Raw genomic sequence first — 25,927 nt, 5'->3', positions numbered from 1 at the left:
GTTCGAAACTTTGTTCCACTAGTCATAGGGTCCCTTTAAACATATTCGTCATTTTATAAATTAAAACAGTGGTCGTTGGTGTCATGGTTTGTGACTCAGGTTTAATAATTTGTACTTATGGACCTCGTAATATAACACTTTAATTCTTGAAATCTGAACTCTATACATAAGTGTCTGCTACTTTATTATATATAAATTTAACAAGTATACTTAATTAATATTACTCTTTAGTTGATGATATATTATAATTATATGAAATATAATATTAAGGTTATCACATACTACATCATCATTTAATCATTTATTAGTCATAGACCCCCTTTAAACATATTCGTTATTTAATCAAAACAATAGCCATTAATCCCATGATTCATGAATCCAGCTTGATAACTTGTAATTATAGACCTCGTAATATAACTATTTTATTCGTGTAATATATGTAAGTGCCTGCGTAAATCTGACAAGTAAACTATATTTAACTTGCATCATTCTTTAGTTGATATATTAAAGTTATATGAAATACATTATTAAGCATTATCCTTATTTAATCATCAAATTTCAAGTATTATATAAGATATAGTGAGTTGTTTATTATGTTTTAGATGCTAGGTAAAGAATCTATCAACATTAATCTGAATAACTATTAAGCTATCTTACTTGATCACTTTTATTTACTGATTTATAAAAATTAGTCCAATTAATAAAACACAATATAAAGCTTAATAAGTTAAATATATGAATTCAGTTAATTAGTTTAACTAAAATTAAAGCTAGAGTTTTGGGCCTAACATTATGAGATATCAATAGGTGTTTTTGGCTCAACTACTTAAATCAAATATTTAAAACAACAGAAGGGAGGTATTTTTATACCTGCTCCAACTGAGCACACGTGAGAAGAGAGAGCAGACGAGGGAGGTTGGCTGCGGCGTTCAAGCTCCGGCGACAGCGGCGGGAGGCGCGGGATTCCGGCGGTGTTGTGCGTGAGTCCGTCGGCGCACGAGGAGAGAGAGAACACGAGAGAGAGAGAGATGGGGTGCGAGAGAGAAGAGAAAGAAGGGGCGAGCGAGTGAGGGAGAATGCGGCGGTGGTTAGGTGGTGCGTGTAGGGGTGCGGTGATGGTTGTGGCAGGTAATGCGGCAGCGCCGCGGTGGTACGAGGGTGTGGGCAGGTGGTTTGGTTCGAAACAGAGGAGAGAGAGAAGTGGTGTGGGGCGAAAATAACAGAGGTTTTTGGGGGCGTTTTTGGTGGCTTTTTCCGGCGATGGTTGGTAGTTTTCCGGCGAGTGTTTAGGATTGTGAATGGGTGATAATGGTGAGGCAACCATGGGTATTTATAGCCACTATAGGGGGTTGAATTTTCTGAATGTGATGGGTGGATTTGATGAAGAAAACTTAAATTTGGGTGGGTTTGAATTGATAAATATTAGGTTTTTAGGTGGGTTTGGATTGAATTGAAGATTTTAATTGTAGAATTGATTGTTTGTGTATAAGAATTCGTAAGTGAAGTTAAAACTCCATCGTCGGGTTGATCCGTTGAAGAGAGAAAAATATGGGGATGGGGGAATGACGTTCTGTTGTTTGTTTCTTTTTCTTTTTCTTTTTCTTTTTTTTTTTTTTTTTTTTTCTCTTTTCCTTTTTCTTTTCCTCCTAATACTAATAAATTTGTGTCAACATTAGAACTACTCTAGTAATTAGTTTGTTTATTACTTTGTTTCCTTACTTTAACTAATGTTATCGTTTAACCTAACATAACTTGTTATTATTTACAACATATATTTATTTAACGAATTAATTATCATTACTTGGGTATAGTATAACAGAATTTCAATAATAACTTATGATTAAAAGAAAATTTTAACCACTAATTATTATTATTTAATTTAAGCAAGTTTAAACTTTCGGGATATTACATGAGGTGCGCCTAAAATTCCCCCGCACACGTAGGTGCGCCCGCACATATCACTGGTGCGCCCACACCTTCAACCAAATTGGGAGAAAAATACAGAACGCACAGGTGCGCCCGCACCAGCTACCTGTGCGCCCGCACCAGCTACCTGTGCGCCCGCACATTATGACGGAAGAATTCAGTCTGAGGCAGAAGACCCAGGTGCGCCCGCACCTGACATGTGGTGCGCCCGCACCTGTGCATGGTGCGCCCGCACCTCCTTATGGTGCGCCCGCACCATGCGATTCCGGAAAATAATCTTCGCTTCAGTAAACCTTCTTTCTTTTAATTTTGGGACTTACACTTTATTCTAGTTTTTTTCACAATATTCTAGGGTTTTGTATTAGAGAGAAAAACATTTTAGTTTCCATTGGGAATTGAGATTAGTTATCATAGTTTGTGATTCCATTGACATTCAAGGTACTTTTCGTTCATCTTAATTCAAAATTTCAGTTTTTAATTCATTCTCTTGATGTTTGTTTATGTTCTTAAGTTATTTTAAATCTTCATTCTCTTAGTTTAATAATTGTGATTTCTATTAGTTTAATAATTTCTTAATCATGTTTAGCCTTAGATTAGTCATAGATTTATTATTTAATTGCTTTAACTCCATGATTAGCGAATAGTTTCATCATCTAGGGTTAGGGCGAAAGTATGAACTAGGGTTTAAATGTGTTGCTGATGTGATTGTGATGTTTAGAGAAGTTTATGCATTGATCTTGGTGTTTTGAAACCTTAGGATAGATATTGATCACATTTATACTTTGGTATTTTGATTTCAAATGTTCTTAAATCGAATTTTGAACTCTTTTATCATCCCCAAGAATCAACTTAATTTCTAGGCCAAGATATTGGGTAGAAATCAAGGGGATCCTTCATTAGGGATTTTCCGAACTTATTGAATCTCTTAATCGATTAACTAAAGACCATTCGAGAGAGGATTTAGTTGATTGATTAAGTGATTACCCTTGAGGACCATTCGAGAGAAAACTTGAGTACTTTAGAGGAAAACTAAACCTGCATAATCGTCTTCGTTACTTCACAATCGCATTAACATTCATTGGCTATTCTTATTCATACTAGTAACCTTAACTCTAGTGTCTTTTATCTGATATTTAAACTCGTGTTATTTGCTTGTTTGTGCTATTAGTTAAACTTAATTGATACCAAAACTCTTTCAAACCCCCAAATACCTTTCAATTAGGTAGTCTAGACTTGATAAACTTTAACCAATCCCTGTTTTCCTGTGGATCGACCCTTGACTTGCCCTTACTATTCTCTTAGTAATTGCTTGTTAGGACTATAAATATTGTTTAAAAAGCGGTCTTTGACGCCTTAACGACACACTAAAAACCTCTTATCAAAATGGCGCCGTTGACGGGGAAATTGTGCTATTGATTGAAGTTTATTTTAGTTTAGTTTGCTTAGTTGATTTTTCTCTCATTTTGTTTTTGACTGTGGTTGTTATTTGCTAATCCTCTACTTAGCTTTGTTGTGTTACGTGAGAAGAAGAGCTCACGGTTCACCCACCTTGCCTTTAGATCCTGAAATCGACCGTACCTTGCGAAAGCTTCGAAAGAATTTGGAAAATTTGACTTTGGGTTCCGAGCCGTCTTCACCAATCTCAAGTACATCAAGTGAAGTTGAAGTAGAAATGGGTGAAGCAAATCCTTAACTGTTTAGGGATTTCGGAAATCCGGGTTCCTATGTTCTTCAAGGTGGAATTCGACTCCCCGCCACCACTGCAAATTTCAGCATTCACCCTCAATATACCCGGATGGTGAAAGCAGAGCAATTTTGTGGGGGATCGGATGAAGATCCTCTCGACCATCTCGACAGGTTTCTTGAGATATGTGCAATGATAACAACAAATGATGTCTCTCCTGATTACATCAAGATGCATTTGTTCCGGTCCTCTCTTACCGGAAAGGCAAAGTCATGGCTCAAGAGCTTGCCTACTAATTCCCTCACTACATGGGAAGAAATCACAATGGCGTTCTTGAATAAATACTTCCCGGAGTGGAAGACTGCGGACATAAGGAGGAAGATCTCCTCATTTGAGCAAGAGAACGATGAGACACTTGCCGAAGCTTGGGAGCGGTTCAAGGAGATGATCCGTTCATGCCCTCACCATGAGTTCAACAAAAATCTACTCATGCGGTTTTTCTATGATGGTCTTGATCCGATTTCACGGGCCAACCTGGATGCTGGAGCGAGAGGGCAACTATCTAAGATCCCGCAAAAACAACTTGAGTCCACAATTAAGGAAGTGATCAAGATAACTCATGGGGTGGAAGACGAAGAGGTGCCTAGCCCAAGAAGAGCGGAAAGTTTGAATTAGACCCCATGGATCAAATTCAAGCCAAGATGGACCAACTCGACAAGAAGCTCTCTGAGATCAATCTTGCCTCATCTACTCCTTCACAGGTAAACTCTTTTTCTTGTGATATTTGTGGTGGTACTAACCATGATACTTCTTATTGTGGAGGTACCCATTCGGAGCATGTGGCGGCAATAAATTCAAGAGGAGATGGGTATCAAGGAAACCAAGGGTATAGGAACAATCAACAAGGAGGTTGGAGACAACCTCAACAAAACTACACCCAAGGATTCAACCAACCTCAACAAGGATATAACCAAGCTCACAACCAAGGGTTTGCGCAAGGGTACAACCAAAACTATAACCAAGGTGATTCCTCCTCACAAGGGTCCAACACTTACCAAGCTCCACATCAAAGGGCCAACAACCCAAAACCTCCCTCTAATCTTCCATTCCCCAAAAAAAATCCCGAACCTACACCATCTCCCGATCCAACCTCTCTCCAAATTCTCCAACAACTCCAATCCATGAACAAAATTCTCCAAAACCATGAGCAAAGGTTTCAAGAGCTACAAGCCCACAACAAAATGCTTGAAACCCAAATCGCCCAAGTAGTTGAGAAAAATCCCTCAACCCCCACAAATCAACCCTGCCGGGCCAACCCTTCCCTAACCCCAACCTCCATCAAGCCAAAGCCATTCATTTGAGGTCGGGAACAAGCTATGCGGGTCCTAGGATGCCTAATGGGGAGTTAGAGAAGGATGAAGAAGTTGAGGTTGTTGAGAAGGAGGACGAAGCTGAGGAAACTGAGAAAGAAGAAGTTGAGGAAAAGATGAGTCACATGTTCAAGTTGGTGACAAAAACCCATTGCCATCACCTCCACCAACCAAGTACTTATGTGCCTCCGGTTCCCTATCCTCATAGGTTGGTAGAGAGAAAGTTGAGTGACAAGTTCACTAAATTTCTAATGTGATGAAGAGCCTGCAAATCAACATCCCATTCCTTGAGGCTATGTCTCAAATGCCGCTTATGCTAAGTTCTTGAAAGAGATTCTCTCCACAAAGCGAAAACTTGAAAGAGCTTATCTCCCTACCTTACCAAGTGAGTGCTCTTGTGCAACGAACTATGCCCAAGAAGCAAAGAGATCCGGGAGTTTCACCTTGCCGGTGAAGATAGGTGATTGATAGACCTAAGGGTGCACTGGCCGATCTAGGAGCAGTGTCAATTTGATGCCCCTTTCTATTGCAAAGCACCTAAAATTTCCTCTTCATCCTACGCGCAAAAGATTCAATTGGCGGACCGCACTGTGAGAGTCCCTGTGGTGAGTTGGAGGATATACCGATTCAAGTTGGGCATGTGTTTGTACCATGCGACTTTGTGGTGATGGATATGGAGGAAGATCCTGAGACTCCTCTTATTCTGGGAAGAGAAGCTCTAAAGACTTGGGTGCCTGATAAACTGCAAAAAACACAATCACGGTTGAGGTAGCTAATGAGCGGGTGGTGTTTGAGTTCTTTAAGACATTAAAGAGACCTATGATGGAGAGAATTTGCCAGGTAAGCCTAGTGGAAGATGAGGTAGAGGACGCCATGAGTGTGGTTAATATTGGGACGAGTTGTATGCTATTCTTACCGACACCCTTAGCTTGTACATGGAAGAGGAAATACAAGATGAGGCGTTTGAGGTTCTAGCTACCTCATCCACTGATAAAGAGGAGTGTTCTAAGCCTCCTCACAAGGTAGAGTTCAAGCCCCTTCCTCCTCTCTTAGATATGTTTTTCTTGATGATGCATGCACTTATCCTGTTATTGTCAATTCGAGTCTTGATGACATTTCTATATCCAAACTGATTGGAATTTTGCAAAAATATAAAGATGTCATTGGGTATTCGATTGATGACCTTAAGGGGATAAGCCCTTCTCTTGCTATGCATCGTATCCATCTCATCGATAGTAATGCCTCCTCCATCGAGCATCAGAGAAGGCTCAATCCCAACCTCAAAGAGGTTGTGAAAAAGGAGATCTTGAAACTGCTGACGCGGGAATCATCTATGCTATCTCAGATAGCAAGTGGGTGAGCCCGATTCACGTGGTTCCAAAAAAAGGAGGCATGACTATAGTTGAGAATGAGAAAGGAGAAACAATCTCATAGGACTCACTGGGTGGAGAGTCTGTATTGATTACAGAAAATGAACAAATCCACCCGAAAAGATCATTTCCCCTTCCCTTCATTGACCAAATGTTGGAGAGGCTTGCTCGTCATTCACACTTCTGTTTTCTCGATGGTTATTCCGGATTCTTTCAAATCCCCATTCATCCGGATGACCAAGAGAAAACCACCTTTACTTGTCCGTATGGGACATTTGCATATCGAAGGATGCCCTTTGGTTTGTGTAATGCCCATCCACTTTTCAAAGGTGAATGACACAATCTTCTCTGACATGCTAGAAGATTCCATTGAGTGTTCATGGACGACTTTAGTGTGTGTGGTTCGTCTTTTGACACATGTCTGGTTAATCTTGAATGTGTGTTAAAAAGGTGTCAAGAGACGAACCTCTCCTGAATTGGGAGAAGTGTCACTTTATGGTCGAGGAAGGCATTGTCCTTGGGCATAAAGTGTCGAAAAAGGGTATTGAGGTAGATCCGGCAAAGGTTTTGGTTATTGAGAAGCTTCCGCCACCGAACTCGGTGACGGGAGTTCGTGCTTTCCTTGGACATGCTGGTTTTTACCGGCGTTTCATCAAGGATTTCTCTCAAATAGCCAAACCATTGACGAATCTACTCAAAAAGATGTGATTTTGAGTTTGATGAGTCTTGTACTAAGGCTTTGAAACTCTTAAAAAAGCCCTTATTCTGCCCCCTTGTGCAAGCTCCGGATTGAGCTTGCCTTTTGAACTAATGTGCGATGCTAGTGACTTTTCAGTGGGAGTTGTTCTTGGGCAACGCAAGGAAAGGAGGCTTCATGTGATAGCCTATGCTAGTCGGACTCTGGATGATGCTCAACGGAATTATGCAACTACGGAGAAGGAAATATTGGTCGTAGTCTTTGCATTTGACAAATTCCGTTCTTACTTGACATGTAATAAGGCTGTGGTGTATACGGATCATTCTGCGGTCCGGTATTTGATGAGTAAGAAGGATGCCAAGCCTCGGCTCATTAGGTGGGTGTTGCTTCTTCAGGAGTTCGATTTTGAGATGAAAGAGAAGAAGGGGACAGAGAATGTGGTAGCTGACCATCTTTCTCGCCTCCCTCTTGATAATCTGGAGGAGATTCCTATCGAGGAAGATTTGAGAGAAGAAGCATTTTTCGCCATTCTGAACAACGAGGTTCCATGGTTTGCTGATTATGCGAATTATTTGGCTTGTGGGATTGAGCCTCATGGTTTTAATTCCCAACAAAGGAAGCGGTTTTTCAAAGAAGTTTTGAGGTTCTACTAGGATGACCCGCTCCTGTTTAAGAAGTATGCTGATGGAGTGTTTAGGAGGTGTGTGCCTAATCACGAGATGACCTCTGTTTTGACTCATTGGCATGTGGAGGGCACGGTGGAGCAAGCAAAACTGTTGCTAAGGTGCTCCAGTGTGGTATGTTTTGGCCGACATTGCAAAAGGATGCTCGGGAATTTGTGTTGGCTTGTGATAGATGTCAAAGGAGTGGTGGCATCACAAAGAGACATGAGATGCCTCAACAAAACATTCTTGAGGTTGAGCTTTGATGTCTGGGGAGTCGACTTTATGGGTCCATTCGTTCCTTCCTGTGGCAATGTGTACATTCTTGTTGCGGTCGACTACGTGACAAAATGGGTTGAAGCCGTTGCCTCTCCTACCAATGACCACAAGGTAGTGACAAAGCTCCTGAAGAAGATCATATTCCCTCGATTTGGAGTGCCCCGTGTGTTGATCAGTGATGACGGTTCACACTTCGCCAAAGCAACTAGAAGCACCATTGAAGAAATACGGGGTGAATCACAAAGTAGGTCTTCCTTATCACCCCAAACCCAAGGCCAAGTTGAGGTCTTGAATCGAGAAGTTAAGAATGTCCTTGAGAGAGTGGTAAATAGGACACGAAAGGATTGGTCTTTAAAGCTTGATGATGCTCTTTAGGCTCTTTGCACGGCTTTCAAGACGCCTATAGGCACCACTCCCTATTGTCTTGTGTATGGCAAAGCATGTCATTTGCCGGTCGAACTAGAGCACAAGCTTGGTGGGCAGTTAAGGAGCTCAACATGGATCTTACTTGGCGGGAGAAGCTCGAAAAGAAAGGCTAGTAGAGCTGGAAGAACTTCGTTTTGACGCTTATGAGAGTTTTAGACTATACAAAGAGCAAACGAAGAAATGGCATGATCACCGGATTCAACAATGAGAATTCCGGGTTGGGGACAAAGTCTTATTGTTCAACTCAAGACTAAAGCTCTTCCCCCGGAAAGTTAAATTCCAAGTGGTCGGGTCCCTTCTCCATGTTGAAGACTACTCCATATGGAGCTTATGAAGTTATGGGTGAGAACGGTCCATTTTGGGTAAACGGTCAAAGATTGAAGCTCTATCATGATTCTCATGCCGTTGGTTCCATTGGTTGTTTGATTGTTCGCCGCAACGTAAGGATATCGTATCATTTTTAGTTTAGCTAATGACTTAAAACAAGCGTTACACGGGAGGCAACTCGTTTCTTTTCTTACCTTTCTTTTATTTTAGTTTATTTTTCTTTTGTTTGTTAGTTAGACTTTTGATTTATCAGTTAGCCATGAGAGCTACATTGGGACATCTGAGTTATTGTGAAAAGTTGAGTGAAAGGAGTGATTCGAAAAAGAAAGAGTGAGAAAACGGATGTTTAACACCAATTTGAAGAGAAAACAAAAGGTTAGGTGCTCCCGCACCTCATGGAAGTGCGCCCGCACCATTCTAAATTTTTTCGAAAATTTAGTCTGGTGCGCCCACACTTATTAGAGGTGCGTCCGCACTTGTGTAAAAATTCCGGAAAAAATTTGGTGCGCCCGCACAAGATTTTGAACACTTTTTCAGAAAAAAAACAGAAGGTTTGGTGCGCCCGCACCTCGTATCGCCCGCACCAGCTCCTCCGGGTTTTTGAGAAAAAACCAGAAGGTTTGGTGCGCCCGTAACTCTACAAGGTGCGCCCGCACCAGCTCCTCCGGACTTTTTGAGAAAAAGACAGAAGGTTTGGCGCGCCCGCACCTCTTCATGGTGCGCCCGCACCAAACGTTTTCTGAAATCCTTTTTTGGATTGGTGCGCCTGCACCAGGAAGAGGTCCCCCCGCACCAAACACGGGCGGGGCAAAAAAAAACCGAGTTCCTTTTCTCATTTTTTCGGCCCTCAACCATTTTCTCCTCATAATTTTGAAAGTTCTCTCACACTCACTCACTTTCTCTCTCCTCCTCCTCTCTAGATCCGGCCACCATACTCATTTTCCGGCGACTTCCTACGACTTTTCTCCGAATCTTCATCATTCTCTCTACAACATCCAAGAGCACCAAATTTGGATTTTTGCAAGGTTTTGAATTTCTAGGGTTTCAAATTTGGGGATTTTCATCTCCATGTTGGTAACTCTCTTCTAATCCTTGATTTTTCATCAATAATCTAGTAATTTGGACCTCTAGTGTGTTTTCTTTTAGATTGCATGCTTGTTTTCCATAATTTTTTTGATTATTCATGAACGTTGCTCATATTTGTGTTTGATGTTGTGGTAAACAAGTGCAATTTTATGTTGTTTGTGATAATTCATAATATTCTGACTTTTTGTGAAATACATTGCATGAATTGTTAGGTGTTGTGATTCTTGTGCACTATTTGAGTTTGGTTTGGTGAATTTGTCTTGAAAGTCCTTTTGTGAGTGGTGACATTTTTGCTTGTTAGCAACTTGGTTGCTATTGATTGTGGATTGGCTAGCTGGTAGATTGTTGCGAAAAATTCTACCCAAAATCCACCCGAAAAGCGTGTCGGACTGGGCCAAAATGATCAGTTATGAATTTAATGTAGTTCCATTGAGCATTTGAGTTTACCCAGTGGGTAGGTTATCCCGCTGAGAGATCTAATGATCCACAACACCCAAAAATTTTCTTTTAATGGAGGATATATAGATAAATCTATATAAATATATTAAAAGACAGTCTTAAACAAGGAACGGCGCCACGTGGCGCTTTCCTTTATTTCATGTAATCCATGTACAATTAAAAAAATTAAAAATTGCATGGTATAGGTTCTGATCCCATGACCTCAAGTTCATATACTAAAGTTTTAACCACTATATCCCATTGTATTTAGTGCTATCAATTTAAAGTACAATATTATGATAAATGAAAATTTTCATTACCCGGGACTTAGCCCGGGCCTAAAAACTAGTTTATTATTTTATTAACTGAAAACATATTTTGGTTTTGTAAATGACTTGTTCTAAGTTTTTGATTGTCGTTTGAATAATCTATAAATGAAGTCAGACAAAAAATATATGTATATATGTGTGTATATATTTGGTTTGATAACCTGCTACTAGTTCTACTTTTGCTTCCGGTATATCAAAAGGCAATCTCTCGTATTATGCTAGAGAAGAAATTATAAAAACAACAAACCCTTTAGGTTGCCGCCACAAATTCCTTCTCTGAAATCCATATTTTGACTGCGCCTCAACTATATCAACTGTAAACCCTATTCTTGCCATCCCAAATTCCATTCAAAAACTCGTATGCTAACTGTGCCTCAATTATATATATATACGTCCACCGTTCTAAAAGAAGTGAAAGACTTATCTTTTTTGTAAAAGCTTTTTGATAGAATTGTTTCACTTATTTAAGACTGGAGGAAGTATACATACATATGTAAAATTTTATGTGTTTCGTGAATCATGTAGAATTATGTTCTCCCGATCACAATTTTTTGCACATTTGCAACATAATTTGCTCAATTAAGCAAAATATATAATCTACAAAAAATTTGAGAGGGATCACTATAGAGATTTTATATACTTCCTCCGTTTCGAATTAATCGTAATAGTCAACATTTTGCACTATTCACATTATGTACTTTGACTAAGATTTGAACTTTATACATAATGAAAAACATAATCAAGTGGAATCTTGTTAGATTCGTCTCGTTAAATACTTTCGTAATATCAACTTTTTATAATTTTTACATATATATTATAGTAGATAATAACCATCAAAGTTATATCTCGACAAGCGTAAAAAGTGAATTGTTGCGATTAAATCGAAACGGAGTATATTCTTATTTAGGTAATAGTGGTCCCACGCACCCTTTTTTTGCCTCAGTGGCGATTTACCGTATAAACCGCTACACCGAGTAGCGGTTTTGCATCATAGACCACTACCACCAGTAGCGACTTAACTTAAAGTTAACCGCTACTCTAAGTAGCGGTTTGCTTTGCCGATTTTTTTTTCTCGCGTGCTGTCCTACGTGGATGGTATCTATTGATTTAATTTCAAGTTCAGCGCATAGGAGGAATTAATACTTTATTTGACATTATTTATGGAAAAACTTTGGAAAGAGAGGATAAAGTTGATGAGATATATCAATTTACCAAGCATATTAAAAGAATTCTATTCTAAAAACAAGATACCAAACAGGAAAGTAAAGAAACGGGGGGAGTTGCATGGCCCAACATTTTCGGCCGAGTTGCATCAGAAATCCTAAACTATATGATCATCCTGCCCAACCCTAAACTTTATAAACCTCTCACTCTTCCCTCACTGATATGTAATTCTGAAGCTCGAATTGATGAAGCTCTTTCCAGGTTTTTTTCCCCTTTAGATAAATCTACTTGTTGAGACGATTTTTTGTAGCGATCTTTTCATGACAAATTTCATTTCTTGCCAATTTTAATATCTACTTCATGTGATTATTCATGCCATTGATTTCATGCGATTGTTATTGTTTGTTTTATGAATTCAATTTTTTTTTCACTTTATCTCATGTTAATTCATGTTTTTAACGATAGTTTTACATGTTATGATTCGGATATTTGGTATACCTTCTTAATTCATGTTTGATGGAATCAAATGATAAGAATATTTATGTTACAATTTGTAAATGTGCAAATTTTCATGCTATGGTTTACCTGTAGTGACTGGAAATCTGGAATTAATGACCTGTTTTTTTTGCCCTACATTTCGTCAATTCGGCGTTCGTTTACAAAATTGAACTACTTGTCCAGTTTCAAGCATTTTGTGACATGAGACTATGAGAGAGTACAGACAATTTTATGACTTATGAGAGTGGATTTTGGTTATTTATATCTTTGAATTATTTTTCGTTCGTTGTTTTCAGTGCAAACCTAAATTGTCCTTCGGAATTTTGTGCTTCAAAAACTGACCTCTAGTCCAGTTTGGTTTTTATTTTTAGAGTTTGTCTTATAAGAAACCGCCTACTTTTAAATTAAAATTAGACAATGATAAGCCCAATATTAAAAAGAGAATTAGCCCAATAGTAACTTGGTTAATTTCTTTCGGTGACTAGTTTAATCCATTTGGTAACTAGGTCTACTTTTATATTAAAATTAGACAGTCTCGTCTAATAACTTTCGTTATTTTTATTTTTTATAAATATGCCTTAGCTTTATTCAGAAAACAATTGGATGTTGGTTATGCTTAGATTTTTTTTGGGTGACAATCAGATCACTAGTACTCCCTCCGTCCCATACTATAGCGCTTGTATTCCTTTTTATCAATTTGTTTGGACTAAATTATCCTTCATTTATACATAAAACTTTCCAAAATACCCTACTTTTCTTTTAAGATGTGTGCCCTTATTTATTGTTTTACACCATTACAAGGAAAAAGAAGGTATACCAAATATTCTCTCTCCTCTCTCACGTCCCTCCTCCCTTTCCTCCTTCTCTATCATCCTCTCTTCTCTATCAAAAACTCACGGAAAAGCGACAAAAAGCCTGAAATTATTTGCACTAATCATGCCGACGGAGTCCGATTGCCTATTGTGATACCTTTTCGGAAGCGGAACGGGCCAACGAGTCAAACACGAGTTCGTTTGAGGCTCCAAATAGGCATTTTAAGTATTTCCGAATTTTATTATTTCCTTAATTATGTATTAGGGTTTTGTTTTACGTATTTAAACATTATTAGGTCAATGTTTGGAGGCAGTTTTTGATTAATGTTCTTGTATTTTCATATTTATAATTTCTTAATCTTTGTTTTGATTAATGTTCTTGTATTTTCAGATGTATAATTTCTTAATCTTTGTTTTGATTAATGTTCTTGTATTTTCAGATCTATAATTTCTTAATCTTTGTTTTGATTAATGTTCTTGTATTTTCAGATCTATAATTTCTTCCCTATATTAATTTTTGTTCCTTTTCGTTTCGTTCTTTTTTTTTGTTTTGGGTTTAGTTGCATTGTAGATCTATAATTTCTTCTCTTCTGTATATTTGGATTTAGTTGCATTGTAGATCTATAATTTCTTCTCTTCTGTAATTTCTTCTCTTCTGGATTTGGATGGTTTACTTTAAAGTTTAATGCAAATGTTAAAATTCAGAAAATGTGAGATTAATATATGAGTAATAAAATGTCAAAATAAAAAAAAAATTACCTAAAAGCACAGCCCTTCTAAGCTTGAAGGACTGCGCTTTTACGTAAAAAGCGCAGCCCTTCCTTGTGAAGGGTTGCGTTTGTATAGCGCAGCCCTACTTAAAAAGTGAAGGGTTGCTATTGAAAGGTCTGCTGTCAAAAAGCGCAACCCTACAGGCCTTTTTCAGCGCAACCCTTCTTCATTTTTCCACTAGTGAAACTAGTTCCAAGACAAAAGTACCCAAAAATATTTACTTAAATATATGCTTTTATGAAATCCTAAAACTCCTATTTTTCTTAATTCTTGTGAAAAATGAGAAGTGAACACTATATTATGGGACGGAGGGAGTAGTAGGAAAAATCTTTGTTTACACACCGGGTAATCTAACCACTAGAGATAGACATTAATAATAAGTGGAGTCCATCTGAGCAGAATTAATTATATTTTGATTTTCTATTTGTAATGGGTAGTCTACCTAGTGAGTAGATGTAGCAATACTGTCATGATAATTGTGCAAATGGTAATTGTGCTTATATCACTAATGATGTGCCCTTGATTTTTTTGTATCCTAAAAAATAAGAGTAAGCTAATTGTGCCTCTTGAATTATGAAGAGAACGAAGCACCCGAAAATCCTTTGCAAAACAACTCAAAACCAGGACCAAAAGGAGCATATGAAGTTAAGCGAGTGAACAATGGGTTGTACATTAGGGTAGATATGCCAGGAGTAGCATCATCAGATGATGTTAAAATTCACAAGAAGTCTGATAAATGTTCAATTACCTTCTATGGTAAAGCCCCAAAGTGTGAGGGTTGGCCCCTTGATGACTCTCAAAGAGTTTATGCTGGTTCTATCTGTGTTGATCGTGATCCTCACTCGATTCCTTTAGAAAAGACATTCAAGAATGGCTCTCTCAGGCTGTTTTTACCCGGAGTAGATGGAAACCTTTGCTTTCTTACAAATCAAGGTGTTACTTCTCTTCTTTCAACTCGATCTCTCCTAATTTAATGTTAATTATTGACTCTTTTCATCCTATGCACTCTTTTTGAATCGATATGATATTCACTTTTGAAGAACCTGTTCTTTGTCAAAATCCTGCGAATGAGCAAGTCCATCAACCTGATGTCCTTATAGGTATAATTTTCGGTTAGAGTATTTTTTTTCTCCCTCTTTTTACTTGGTTACAATCAATAATATCTTGAATAATGTTGCTATTTTGTATCTGGATTCCTTTTGTTGAACTAACCTTAAGCCGGATTGGTTAGCATAAAACGTCATAAGCCTGATTGTCGTTGCTGTAAAGGACAACATGCAGACATCGAAGAAAGTGAGTTAAAGTTGGTTGTTTATTGATGTTATCCTCTCTTGCAGTGATAGAGTGGTACCATAATAGTGTTGGAAAAATGCAGGAAGATGCAGTGGAGATATGTCTTACATAAACCCATCGATCCTGCAAGGGGTTAGAGGTGTATTTGAAACAAAAATCGTCAAGGAAAAAGATGGGGATGAGTGGGGGATGTATTTCAGGCTTGACATGCCGGGTTTTAGTACTGCAAGAATGTGCGAAGTGAAGGTGGAGAAGGATCACTGTATAATTTTTGGACCAATGGGCTCAAAAGAGTATCATCTTGATGAAGGAGGGCGGTCTTACTTTTGTAAACTGACCTTAGGCTGTAATTGTTGTTACTTCTACTCACATAGTGCCATACATGAACTTAGAGATGGTGTGATGAGGATGTGGTGTAGAATAAAACCAACGGGCAATAAGAACAAGTCAGCAGCAAAGTGAGTATACTTGTTGAAATGTTAGTAGTATGTTTCATTGCTCTAAAACTGATTCGTTTTACTTTACTAACATTATAGTTATTTTCATGATCAAAAGGTTTAACACATCTTCTGCATCATCACGGCGTGGGACAAATAACTCTCGTCGGATCTAATCTTGCACCATAACACAGATGTAGCTAGCTCGAGTTGATCATTTATAAAAATCTTGAAATTGCTCTACTGCTTTTGTTGTTAGGTTCATTTGATTTCTCCTCCAACGCAGATGAATGTTATATGGTAGTTTAGGTATTTAGGGGACAGCTACTAGCTATAATTATACATAGTAAGGCAGGGACTATTTGATGTTATTTATGCTGCTTGCACAAGCTATGTCTATTGATACTGTTGTAGGCTGTGTGTAGCTTGCTGGTGTTTGTTCTCGTTCTGGAGGTATGTATGCAGACTTGATCACAGCGGTTTGTTTTTGATGCAATATAAATACCTTACATTGCCGGTCAAAAAAAGTGTGTTTGTTACTTAGTTAAGGAATATTAGTAGTTAAGTGGGTCTTTTGCCTCCACTTTGTTCTCACGTTTCTAGTTTATAGGAAGTAGTAGTTATGTTTCTTTAATTTATTATCTAAGCACTTGTATTTCCTTTTTCTAAGTGTATGAGAAGCAATAACGTTACGTAGCAATATCAGTTATCCTTGCTCTCTTCTTAACTCTTCACATCAATACGGTATTAAGAGTTTCGGGTTTCGATCCATTCTTGTTCTATTTGTTTAAGTGAGTTGAGAGTAGTTTTATTTCTTTTGAACAAAAAAAAGTTCTCGTGTGAGGATCGGAAGAGCGGTGCGTGTAAACACAGTGAGAGACATTATGGCAAATAATAGTGTGAACTCTTCATCGCAACCTATTGTTCCAATTTTCAAAGGGGAAAAATTCCATCTTTGGAGCATCAAAAGCAAACTTGATCCAGATCCCAAGAGTTATGGGATCTTGTTGAGAGCGGGTATGACGAACCACAGGAGCCACCCGAGGTATCCGATAAAAAGTTACGTGAGAATCGAAAACTGGATGCAAAAGCTTTATTCCTCATCCAATCCGCATTAGATGATGACATTCTTCCTCAAATTTCGGCAGTGTCGTCGTCCAAACAAGCATGGGAAATATTGAAGAAGTAGTATAAGGGCGACAATAAGGTAATTTATGTTAAGTTGCCAACTTTACGCGGTAATTTTGAGTCTCTTTCTATGGAAAAGAAAGAATCGGTGCAAGAGTATTTGTCAAGGGTGTCTAGCCTAGTGAATCAAATGAGGTCGTTTGGTGAAGTTATTAGTGACTTTACTGTTGTACCTAAAGTGTTAAGGAGTCTCGCTCACTAATAAATTTTCTCATGTGGTTGCCGCGATAGAGGAGTCCAAAGATATGTCCTCTTATGGGTTTGATGATTGATGGGTTCCCTTTAGCCCATGAAGATAGGATCTCCAAGTCCTATGAAAAAAGGAAGAAAATGCTTTAAAGGGCAGGAGGAGTCTTATAGTGAGAATGAGTCAAGTGAAATATAGGATGAGAATAGTGGTCGTGGTCAAGGTAGAGCTAGTTTTTTGTCGAGGTCGAGGCCGTAGTTATGCAAGCGTTCGTGATGGTTGTGGTGAGAGTCGTGAGTTTGGAAAAAGAATTTAGTGTTACTATTGCAAAAGGTATTGTCACAAAGAAGACATGTCTAGGGATGAACAAGGAAATCAAAGCAATTTTGCTCAAAAGGTTGAAGAAGAAGAAAGCAATCTCTTCTAAAGTTGAGTGTGTGTTGTTTAGTGTTCATGGTAGCATCATCCATGGTGTTTGTGCAATTTACTATTTTACCGTCGAGATCAAAATCATGAATTTATTTAAATCAATTGTCATGTGCAAGTCGCGATTGCACGTGTTCGTGTTTGTAGTTGCTTGAGTGTTAGTTGTCCGTAGCCCGTAGCAAGAGATGAATGTGTGCAGAGTTGTTTTATTTATGTTTTTTTTTTACAGAAAAACGGACTAGTTTATTCATTCATCAATTAAATATCTGCAAATACATCAGTATTAAGCTCAGGAGGATATTCCTCCAACCATCCCTCACATCCCCAAACAATTCACTTAGCTTAGCTAGTCGATGGGCAACTTTATTTCCTTCCCTTCTAACAAAAGCAAAAGAGACACTCTCACATGAATTAGCTAGCATTACAATATCTCTAACCACTCTGCCAAAAGAGGAGGATGTTACTTTCTTCTTGTGCAGATGAGTGTGAAGCTTGATATTATCTATCTCAAGTAAAAAGTTTCGAAAGCCAGCTTCCATTAAAATCGTCAATATTAATGCGTGGCACATTGCCATAGCTTCGGCTATACCGACATCAAAGTTCCCTCTCCTTTGACACAAGTGCCGACTAGTACATCCCCTACCTTGTCCCTTGCTACACCACCCATTCCAATGGTGGTGTTTGCAAAAATGGTCGCATCCGAGTTTATCTTCGTCACACCAGTCTGAGGGGGAGATCATTTAACCACCTCAGTCACTGCACTCTTCCTTCCTTGTGTCTTCTTATGTAACATCCCTAAATTTCTCTCTTTTTGAAGAATATATTTTAATATAATACACTTGAGAAACTTAAGAGTATTACCGTCACGTGACAACGTTAAAGGCTAAAACCACTAACTACTAATTTGATAATGCAGCGGAATTAATAATAATAACTTATCTATCTCTATTGATAAATAAAAATTATTGTTTCTACTATGACAAAGGAAATTATGAAAATAATAACTGCTAAACTAAGCTATTTATTACTCCTCACTAGCTCCCCCATAAGAAGTATGCATCAATCAACCTGTGAATTCTGCTCGCCAAAAGGGTCATCACAGGGACAAAGTCATAAAACAAACAAACAAAGTGTGTCAGTAAAAATACTGAGTACATGTATATGCGGAAATTTAAATACTTTATGAAACATTCAAAATATTTTTATAAACCTTCCTTGGAAACTTGTAACACTTGTATAATATAAAGTATATAACTTTGATAAAAACTCTTTTTCCTTGCCTAGGTACCTTTCCTAAAATGTGCACACCCTCCAAGTTTAGTATTCCGTAATGAGTCTATTACGAAGGGAACTACCTTGTCCACATGACTTATACAAAAAGTACATGGGTAAAATATAATAGCTACCGTTCTTGTTAATAACTAACAAGTCGTTGTCTCTTTATAATTGTGATCATAAAAGATCATATAACTAATAAAAATCCTTCGAAAATAATACTCCTTTAAAAAGAATAGTAATTCTTATATAAAACTTAGCCATATGAAAACATGATATAAATAACGTGTTCATAAAATCATCTGGAAATTTTCAATGCTATATGAAATAATAACTTTTATGATAATAGCAAATAGCATAACAAATAACACGAAATTTTTACTGGGATACTTAGTTAGTTAGTTGACAGAAGTAATTAAACAATGGAATTGCAATGTAACACTTACATAGCTCATGGAATTGCAATATAACACTTACATAGCTCCAGTTCAGTGCTGACGGAAACCAATTAACAAATCCATCGTGACATGAACTTACAAGGAGTATCATGAAACTTATATTATTCACACTAAAAAGTTATTAAATTAATAGACTTAACAGTACACTAAGAAAGCAAATTAACCATACACTTACTAATGGAGTATGCTAAAACTTATAATATTAATACTAAAACTCACATAAAACATATATAACAATTCAAGATAAAAACTCTAAAACATAATACTATATGTGAATAACAGTATTAAAGATCTACATATACATACACTTTGAAAGATTAATAATTACTAGAGAGGAAGAGGAAGGTAGGCTAAGAGAGAGAGTTTAAACTTGAAAAAAGAGATTTATTTCTCAAATTTGATGTGAAGAATATGATGGGTGGAGGCCCCTATTTATACTAGTTGGATAAGTAGAATAGAAATAGGACTAGGAAACTAAAAGATGATTTTAGGAAAAAGATAAATTAATCTAGCTAGGATATAGTTAATATTTATGATTATCCAACTAAGATTTGGAAAAGATATAAACTATCCGATAATACATAGTTATATAAGGTAAAATAACTAAAATATAAATCAAAGATAAGTACAAAGAAAATTAAACAAAGGTAACCAAAATCTTATCACACCACCGTGTGATACGCGAAATTCCTTTTTTCTTTTTCTTTTTCATTTTTTCTTTTTGTTTTGTTTTTCTTTTTCTAAATCTTTTTTTTTGTAAATCTTTTCTGATTTTCTTTTAAGAAATATCTTCAACTATTAAACTAACTACTTGGATTATAATTTTGTAAACTTAGGCTCAATATATAATTGGGTTAGAATTTATTTGAAAAACCCATAATGTATAAAACCTTTATAATTAATAATAAAATCCTTTTAAAAATTATAATTAATAACTTACGAAAAATACGGAGTATTACATCTTATTTGCCTCCACATACTCCCCAGCCCGTCCCATTGTTCTATGAATCAACTCCTCAATCTCAGTTTTCTTTGCTTCAAAGACCCACTTATTTCTTCATAACCATATACCCCAAAGCAAATGCCAGAAAATACACCACCACTCCTCTTTGTACACATCTTGAAGTTTAACACACCACTCCCTAAGAGAAACCACTTCCCACTTATTCTCCACGTTGCATTATAATTGAGGAGACAACGTTGAATCCCCTATCGTGTAGGTAATGCTGCAAGACAAGCCCTCCGCGCAAAAATCTTCACTCTTGGCAACACCTTAGCCAAATATGGCTAAGTACCAATGAGCACCCACTTGGATAACATGGGGCTCATTAACCCCTCCTCCGAGTGGCATCCGACCCATTCGGCCAGTAGGATACTCTCTCTCATTGCCGAGCCGCTTTCATACTTAGCCAAATATGGCTGAGTATTGATCGGCATCCACTGGATATGGCATTCGACCCACTAGGCTGATAGAGGGCCCAATGGTGAAAGGTCGATCGGCGTAAGAGAAAGTACCTAAAAGGTCCAAAGGCTCTTGTTCCGCCACGGATGCACGCCCCTGGGTCGGGCCGCAGTTATCCTACCTCCATGGCGTGGGGTTAATTGTTTGGGTTCAATAAAGCCAGGCTAGTATCTTCGCCAAATCATCATAAGTTACCAAACAGGTGGCAAAGTGAGTCCCACCTTGAAGTTGACCTAGTTTTAGGGTGTCTAGGGATTCACCAAAGGGGCTGGAAAGGCTAATTGATTGAAAAGTTAACATAGCGATTGATACCAAGGAAAGTCCATCGTATTAATGTTGCCTGTTTGGGAATTCTAGCTCAATAGTATAAATATCACAAGTCCCATCAATAAACATGTATTTAATTCTCACCTAACAAACTAGAGCATCTCTCGCTACACTTTCTCTTTCAACCTCAAATGACTTGAGCATTGAAGGGGTGATCCCGGAACAACCTCCGAGGTAGTATAACTTTGCCTTTCAGGTTTCTGACCTACGGTCAACTGGCTCAGACGAACGTTCTTGAGGGATTTACTTCGAGTCAATATACGTCAACAATCCGTAATTTATAGACAAAAACACTCAATTATTTCAAAAAAAAAAGGCCTAAATTAAAAGATTGGGTAGCCTTAGTCTTTGCCACCCTACTTAGCCAAGTACGAAAATTACTTCCTCTATCTAACCATGTGATTCGAACTCTTGACATTAGCCTTCTTTTTATCACTGAAGTAAATGAAACAAATTAGCCCACCTTAAAAGCTCTAACCAAATGTTTTCCCCACGTCAAAGTGAGAAAAAGGAAATAAATTTGGTAATGTATATGGAGTATGAACGTGTAATGGTTCCGTGGAAGATCAGGACTGTTGGGTGGAAAATTTCAGCTGGCATTGCAGATCAGTGGGAGATCACCAATATCAAGGTCTTACGATAAGATTCATTATCATTTGGCCGAAAGCTTGGTGATGAAATAGGAGTTTGTAAATTGGTAAGGTAACAGGGTAAAATTTAACAAAAAGTATGAGCATGCGGAAACTCAAAATGATAATAAGTCAACTTTTAAAAATTACATATTACACGAAGTACAGGAAAAACTTTATATCATGGGCGGTACCATGTATTATTGTATTCCACTATGCAATAGTTTGTTGAGTGGAAATCACATGGCATAACCACAACCTTAACATTTGTACATGTCATAAAACCACATAAAACCAAATATTTTAGTTAATTTCTAGCGGACTGTCACAATTTTTTTTTTTAAGAGGAAGCGAAGCATCACATCATCACTCCACTTCCATGTAATGGGGAAATTGTATGCATAGTTATATTATTTCTTTTATTATTTTTTGAATCTATAGGTTAGGTATGAATGTATGATACATGTTTTATTAAATTTAAAGTTTTATCAAGTACATGCTTAATCCATATAAGTCTTAGCTTATTTATAAATTGATTTTAATTTTGTAGTTCAAATTTATAATGGGAGTTGGAAGCAAAGTTAAAAGTAAGTCCAACACTTAGACAATCGTAGTTAGCAAGATTCGAACCTCTAATATCAATAATTTAGTTAAGTCTTGTTATTTTAAACTTAATCTTAACATATTTCAGTTTTGTTTAGTTTTATCAAGTTCAATTTAGTCCAAATCACTTTAGTTAACTTTAATTTAAATTTTCTTTCACAGTTTTAATTAGTTTGTTCTATTAAATTAAATTAAGTTTAATGCAGCTAATTTCAATTCAAAATAATAAAGCTTATTATATAATAATGGTAATTTTGATTCATCTGTTTATCTTTTTTATTCTTAAATAATTTCCATTAGTATTATTTATTATTATTTTAGACGTAATATCAACTATTGGACAACAATATGAATTAAAATGTAAAAAACATTTAAAAAAGTGAAATCTATTTCCATATGAACATTGACATAAAACTTCTTTCATAAAATTACATTTTAATATATTATCATTACTCTCATTCACTAAAATTGTTTATTTTGATAAGAGACAACTTCTCTAGGTGGTAAATCTTACCCACTATTATAATTACTTGGTACATACTACATATGCATGACTACATATAACCACAAGGTTTAGTTTGCACCTTTTTCTTCCCTTTTTTTTTTGGAGGGGGTTGGTGAATCACAGTACTATAAGCAACTATAAATAGCCCTTTCACTCTTCTCTATTTCCTCACTATCAATTTGAAATAATCAACATGGCTCATCTAAAATCTATTTCACTACTCATTGCCCTACTTATTACAACTTCTGCTGTGTTTACTGAGAGTAGGGTTGCAAGGAAAGACTTGGGTTTGGACCTTGGTGGTGTAGGGGTCGGTCTAGGAGTGGGTCTAGGCTTGGGCCTTGGTGGAGGAGGCTCAGGCTCTGGAGCTGGTGCCGGTTCCGGGTCCGGTGGGTCGAGTTCAAGCTCAAGCTCCTCTTCATCTAGCTCAAGCTCAGGTGGTGGCGGTGGCAACGCCGGCTCGGAAGCAGGTTCCTATGCCGGGTCAAGTGCCGGGTCCGGGTCAAGATCACGAGGTGGCGGTCGTGGTGGTGGAGGCGGTGGTGGTGGCGGTGGTGGAGGTGGTGGTGGCGGTGGTTCGGGCGAAGGAGGTGGGTATGGACACGGTTACGGAGGTGGACACGGTGGAGGTTACGGAGGTGGTGGGGACTAAGACTTGACGTATGCTATGCATGTGCAAGTTCATGTGTTAGTGTTACGTACCCTCAATATGATAAACCTTATATTTGAAGATCAGATAAGCTTTTAAAAGAGCTTGTTTATTGTTTAATGATCACCATATATATATGTATGGCAAGCATCTATGTACTGTACAAACAGAATAAGCTAAGTGTGAGGGTGTCCCATAGTAGATTGTCATTCTAATTTGCTTTGCATGTTCGTCGTGTTTTTAATGTTTTTCTAGTTTCCTGTGATTTGTGTTTTCATTGTAATGGCAAAATTTTTATAGTGAATATCAAATTTGCACCTTATTTAAATATCAATTTGCACCTTATCTAGCTATTTACTCTTTATTTTTATAGTGAAGTTCAGTTGCACTTTATCTATTGACTCTTTATTTTCAACCTACACATTTTTTACTGTTGAAATATTTAATTACACATTAATGATAAATACATTAATATTGTATTTTTATACTATAGATTTAAAGAAATTTAATAAAATATCACATGAATAAATTCATTATTATAAATATAAATCACCTAATATGATCAAAGTTAGAAACCTTTCACTTTAATTATTCTACTATCGCAAATTATAGTCTATGGAAAACATAGAAACACGTGCATTATATTTACCGGATTTTCACTTATAAACTTATTAGCGATTAACTTTACATTATGAAATTATTAGCTCTAACAATTGATATATGTAAACTTATTAGAGCTTATTGTAACTGTAAATTGAACTTGGCCGACTCTTATATTTGCTTTAATTTAACTTGGCTTAACATATAACTTATTTGCTTTAAACTTTAACTTACTTAAACTTGGCCCGGTAAACCTAAATTTAACATTTATTTATTGTAAGTTAGCATATATTGAAGCTCAACAAATATTTACACCTAAATCTCATGTGGGGAAGGGTAAAAATCTTCTAGGAAGGACCCCTTTTGCTCAAAAGATAAACACTAAAACCTCATGAAAAGGAATTTTTACCAGAATAATATAAACTTTTGCCCGTTCTCTCGCAATAATACAAAGTTTTGATTATTTTTAAATAATTACAAATTTTTGCCCGAAATTCCTCCAGTAGATCAATGTGACCTTCAACCTGTAAAACAAGTAAAAAAAAATTTTAAAAAAAAACCCAAAATCTCTTTCTCTCTCCTCCCCTTCTCTACCAACTGAAACCTCACCCCTCCCCCACACTCAACCCCTCCCCCTCCCCGACGGACAAAATCACTAGTCCACCCTCACCACCCCATCCCCCACCACAAACCGCCCTCCCAACCACCGGCAACACCACATCTTCCTCCCACCCTAGAAAACACCATTGCTCCCCTCCCCTATCCCCGAAAACACCACGTCTCCCTTCCCCCATCCCCGAAAACCATCCCTCAGCACTCCTTCACCCCCCAAAAACCATCCTCTCTACTCCTTCACCTCGAAACACCACCAAACCTAGTCATCCACCCTCGAAAACCACAAATCCTAGTCACCCCAGCCTCAAAAACCACTGCCCTTCACTCCCTCACCTCAGAAATACACCAAACTAACCCAACCACCCCACCTCTAAAATACACCAAACCTAGCCACTCCACCCCCGAAATACACCAAACCCAGCCATCCCACTCCTCGAAAACCACCCCTCTCCACTCCCTCACCCTTGAAAACCACCAATCGCAACGAAACCAAACCATCATAAAGGCAACTCCTTCCTCCTCCACTCCATAGCTAATCACATGCTTCTGCCTCGCCGCAACAACACAATTAATCAAATACTTTTGAACCCCATGTATGTTGTGCACATGTGAGTTGTCCCACATTGGAGAAAGATGAGAGAAAGTACCATAATATAAGCTAGATGAGCTACTCCTACTATTGCCAATTGGTTTTAGTATAAAACCTCCTTTGGACGTGTATGTGGACCGAACTCTCCTCCTCCGTACTCGGTTGTCTAGGTCCATTTTCAATCATATCAAATACATCTCAAACGAATCCAATTCTAGAAATAGAATTTCGTCGGCACCGTTGAAACGTGAGTAAGACGAAGAAGTGAAAGAAGAGAGAGAGTGTGAAAAAGGGAGAAAGGAACTAGGTGTTTCTTGAAATTGAGGAAAGTGGAAGTGTGATCAGTGAAAGAGGAGATATATATTCGGTTCTTTGAAGAAGTGAAGGAGGTGGCGACATGGCTGTTGTGTCTGGCCAGGGGAGGGGTGAGGTGGGATGGGATGGGGTGGGGTGGAGTGGGGGAGAGAGAAAAAGAGTGGAGGGGACCAACAGAAGAAAGAAAAAAAAGGAAAATGTTGGGTTTTTTTTATTTTTCTAATGGAAATAAAAAATTAGAAAACCAACCAAAAAGATAATGTCACGTGTTATAATGACTTGTTACAACTGGAATTGACCTACCAGGGGAATTTTGGGCAAAAGTTTGTATTATTTAAAAATAATCAAAAGTTTGTATTATTGCGAGAGAACGGACAAAAGTTTGTATTATTCTAATTAAAAATCATTCTCTAAATCAATTTGAACCCTTAAAACTTGCAAAGTGATTCGTTTAACTTACAAAGTGATCCTTTTAGAACCCAAACAAAAATGAGTAATTTTGCCATAATTTTATTACTTGTAAGATAGTC

The 25,927-nt window shown here is 37.5% G+C and overlaps 2 protein-coding genes and 1 non-coding gene across 3 annotated transcripts; 2 read left to right on the top strand and 1 right to left on the bottom strand.

The window, feature by feature from the left end:
• Positions 1–3,976: 3,976 nt before the first annotated feature.
• Positions 3,977–4,083, bottom strand: LOC125493067 (small nucleolar RNA R71). Its single transcript, XR_007269448.1, has one exon. It is a non-coding gene; the product is annotated as a small nucleolar RNA R71 (small nucleolar RNA).
• Positions 4,084–11,855: 7,772 nt separating this feature from the next.
• Positions 11,856–16,278, top strand: LOC104901773 (uncharacterized). Its single transcript, XM_010689382.4, has 6 exons — positions 11,856–12,019; positions 14,419–14,772; positions 14,880–14,939; positions 15,058–15,132; positions 15,215–15,590; positions 15,688–16,278. The coding sequence occupies exons 1-6, from the start codon at positions 12,004–12,006 to the stop codon at positions 15,743–15,745; spliced, it is 939 nt and encodes a 312-aa protein (XP_010687684.2). The 5' UTR covers positions 11,856–12,003; the 3' UTR covers positions 15,746–16,278.
• Positions 16,279–22,782: 6,504 nt separating this feature from the next.
• On the top strand, positions 22,783–23,606 carry LOC104901772 (putative glycine-rich cell wall structural protein 1). Its single transcript, XM_010689381.3, has one exon. It carries the CDS (start codon positions 22,823–22,825, stop codon positions 23,279–23,281), a length of 459 nt encoding a protein of 152 aa, XP_010687683.2. The 5' UTR covers positions 22,783–22,822; the 3' UTR covers positions 23,282–23,606.
• The last annotated feature ends 2,321 nt before the right edge of the window (positions 23,607–25,927 follow it).

Source organism: Beta vulgaris, chromosome 8 (assembly GCF_026745355.1).
Source record: "Beta vulgaris subsp. vulgaris cultivar EL10 chromosome 8, EL10.2, whole genome shotgun sequence".
In the NCBI taxonomy this organism is placed as follows: domain Eukaryota; kingdom Viridiplantae; phylum Streptophyta; class Magnoliopsida; order Caryophyllales; family Amaranthaceae; genus Beta; species Beta vulgaris.
This window is presented reverse-complemented; position numbering and strand designations above follow the sequence as displayed.

Coding starts and splice junctions, on each gene's coding strand:
- LOC104901772 (XM_010689381.3), top strand. CDS start 22,823: ATGGCTCATCTAAAATCTATTTCACTACTCATTGCCCTACTTATTACA.
- LOC104901773 (XM_010689382.4), top strand. Junction 14,940..15,057: donor TCAACCTGATGTCCTTATAG/GTATAATTTTCG, acceptor ACTAACCTTAAG/CCGGATTGGTTAGCATAAAA. Junction 15,133..15,214: donor ACATGCAGACATCGAAGAAA/GTGAGTTAAAGT, acceptor GGAAAAATGCAG/GAAGATGCAGTGGAGATATG.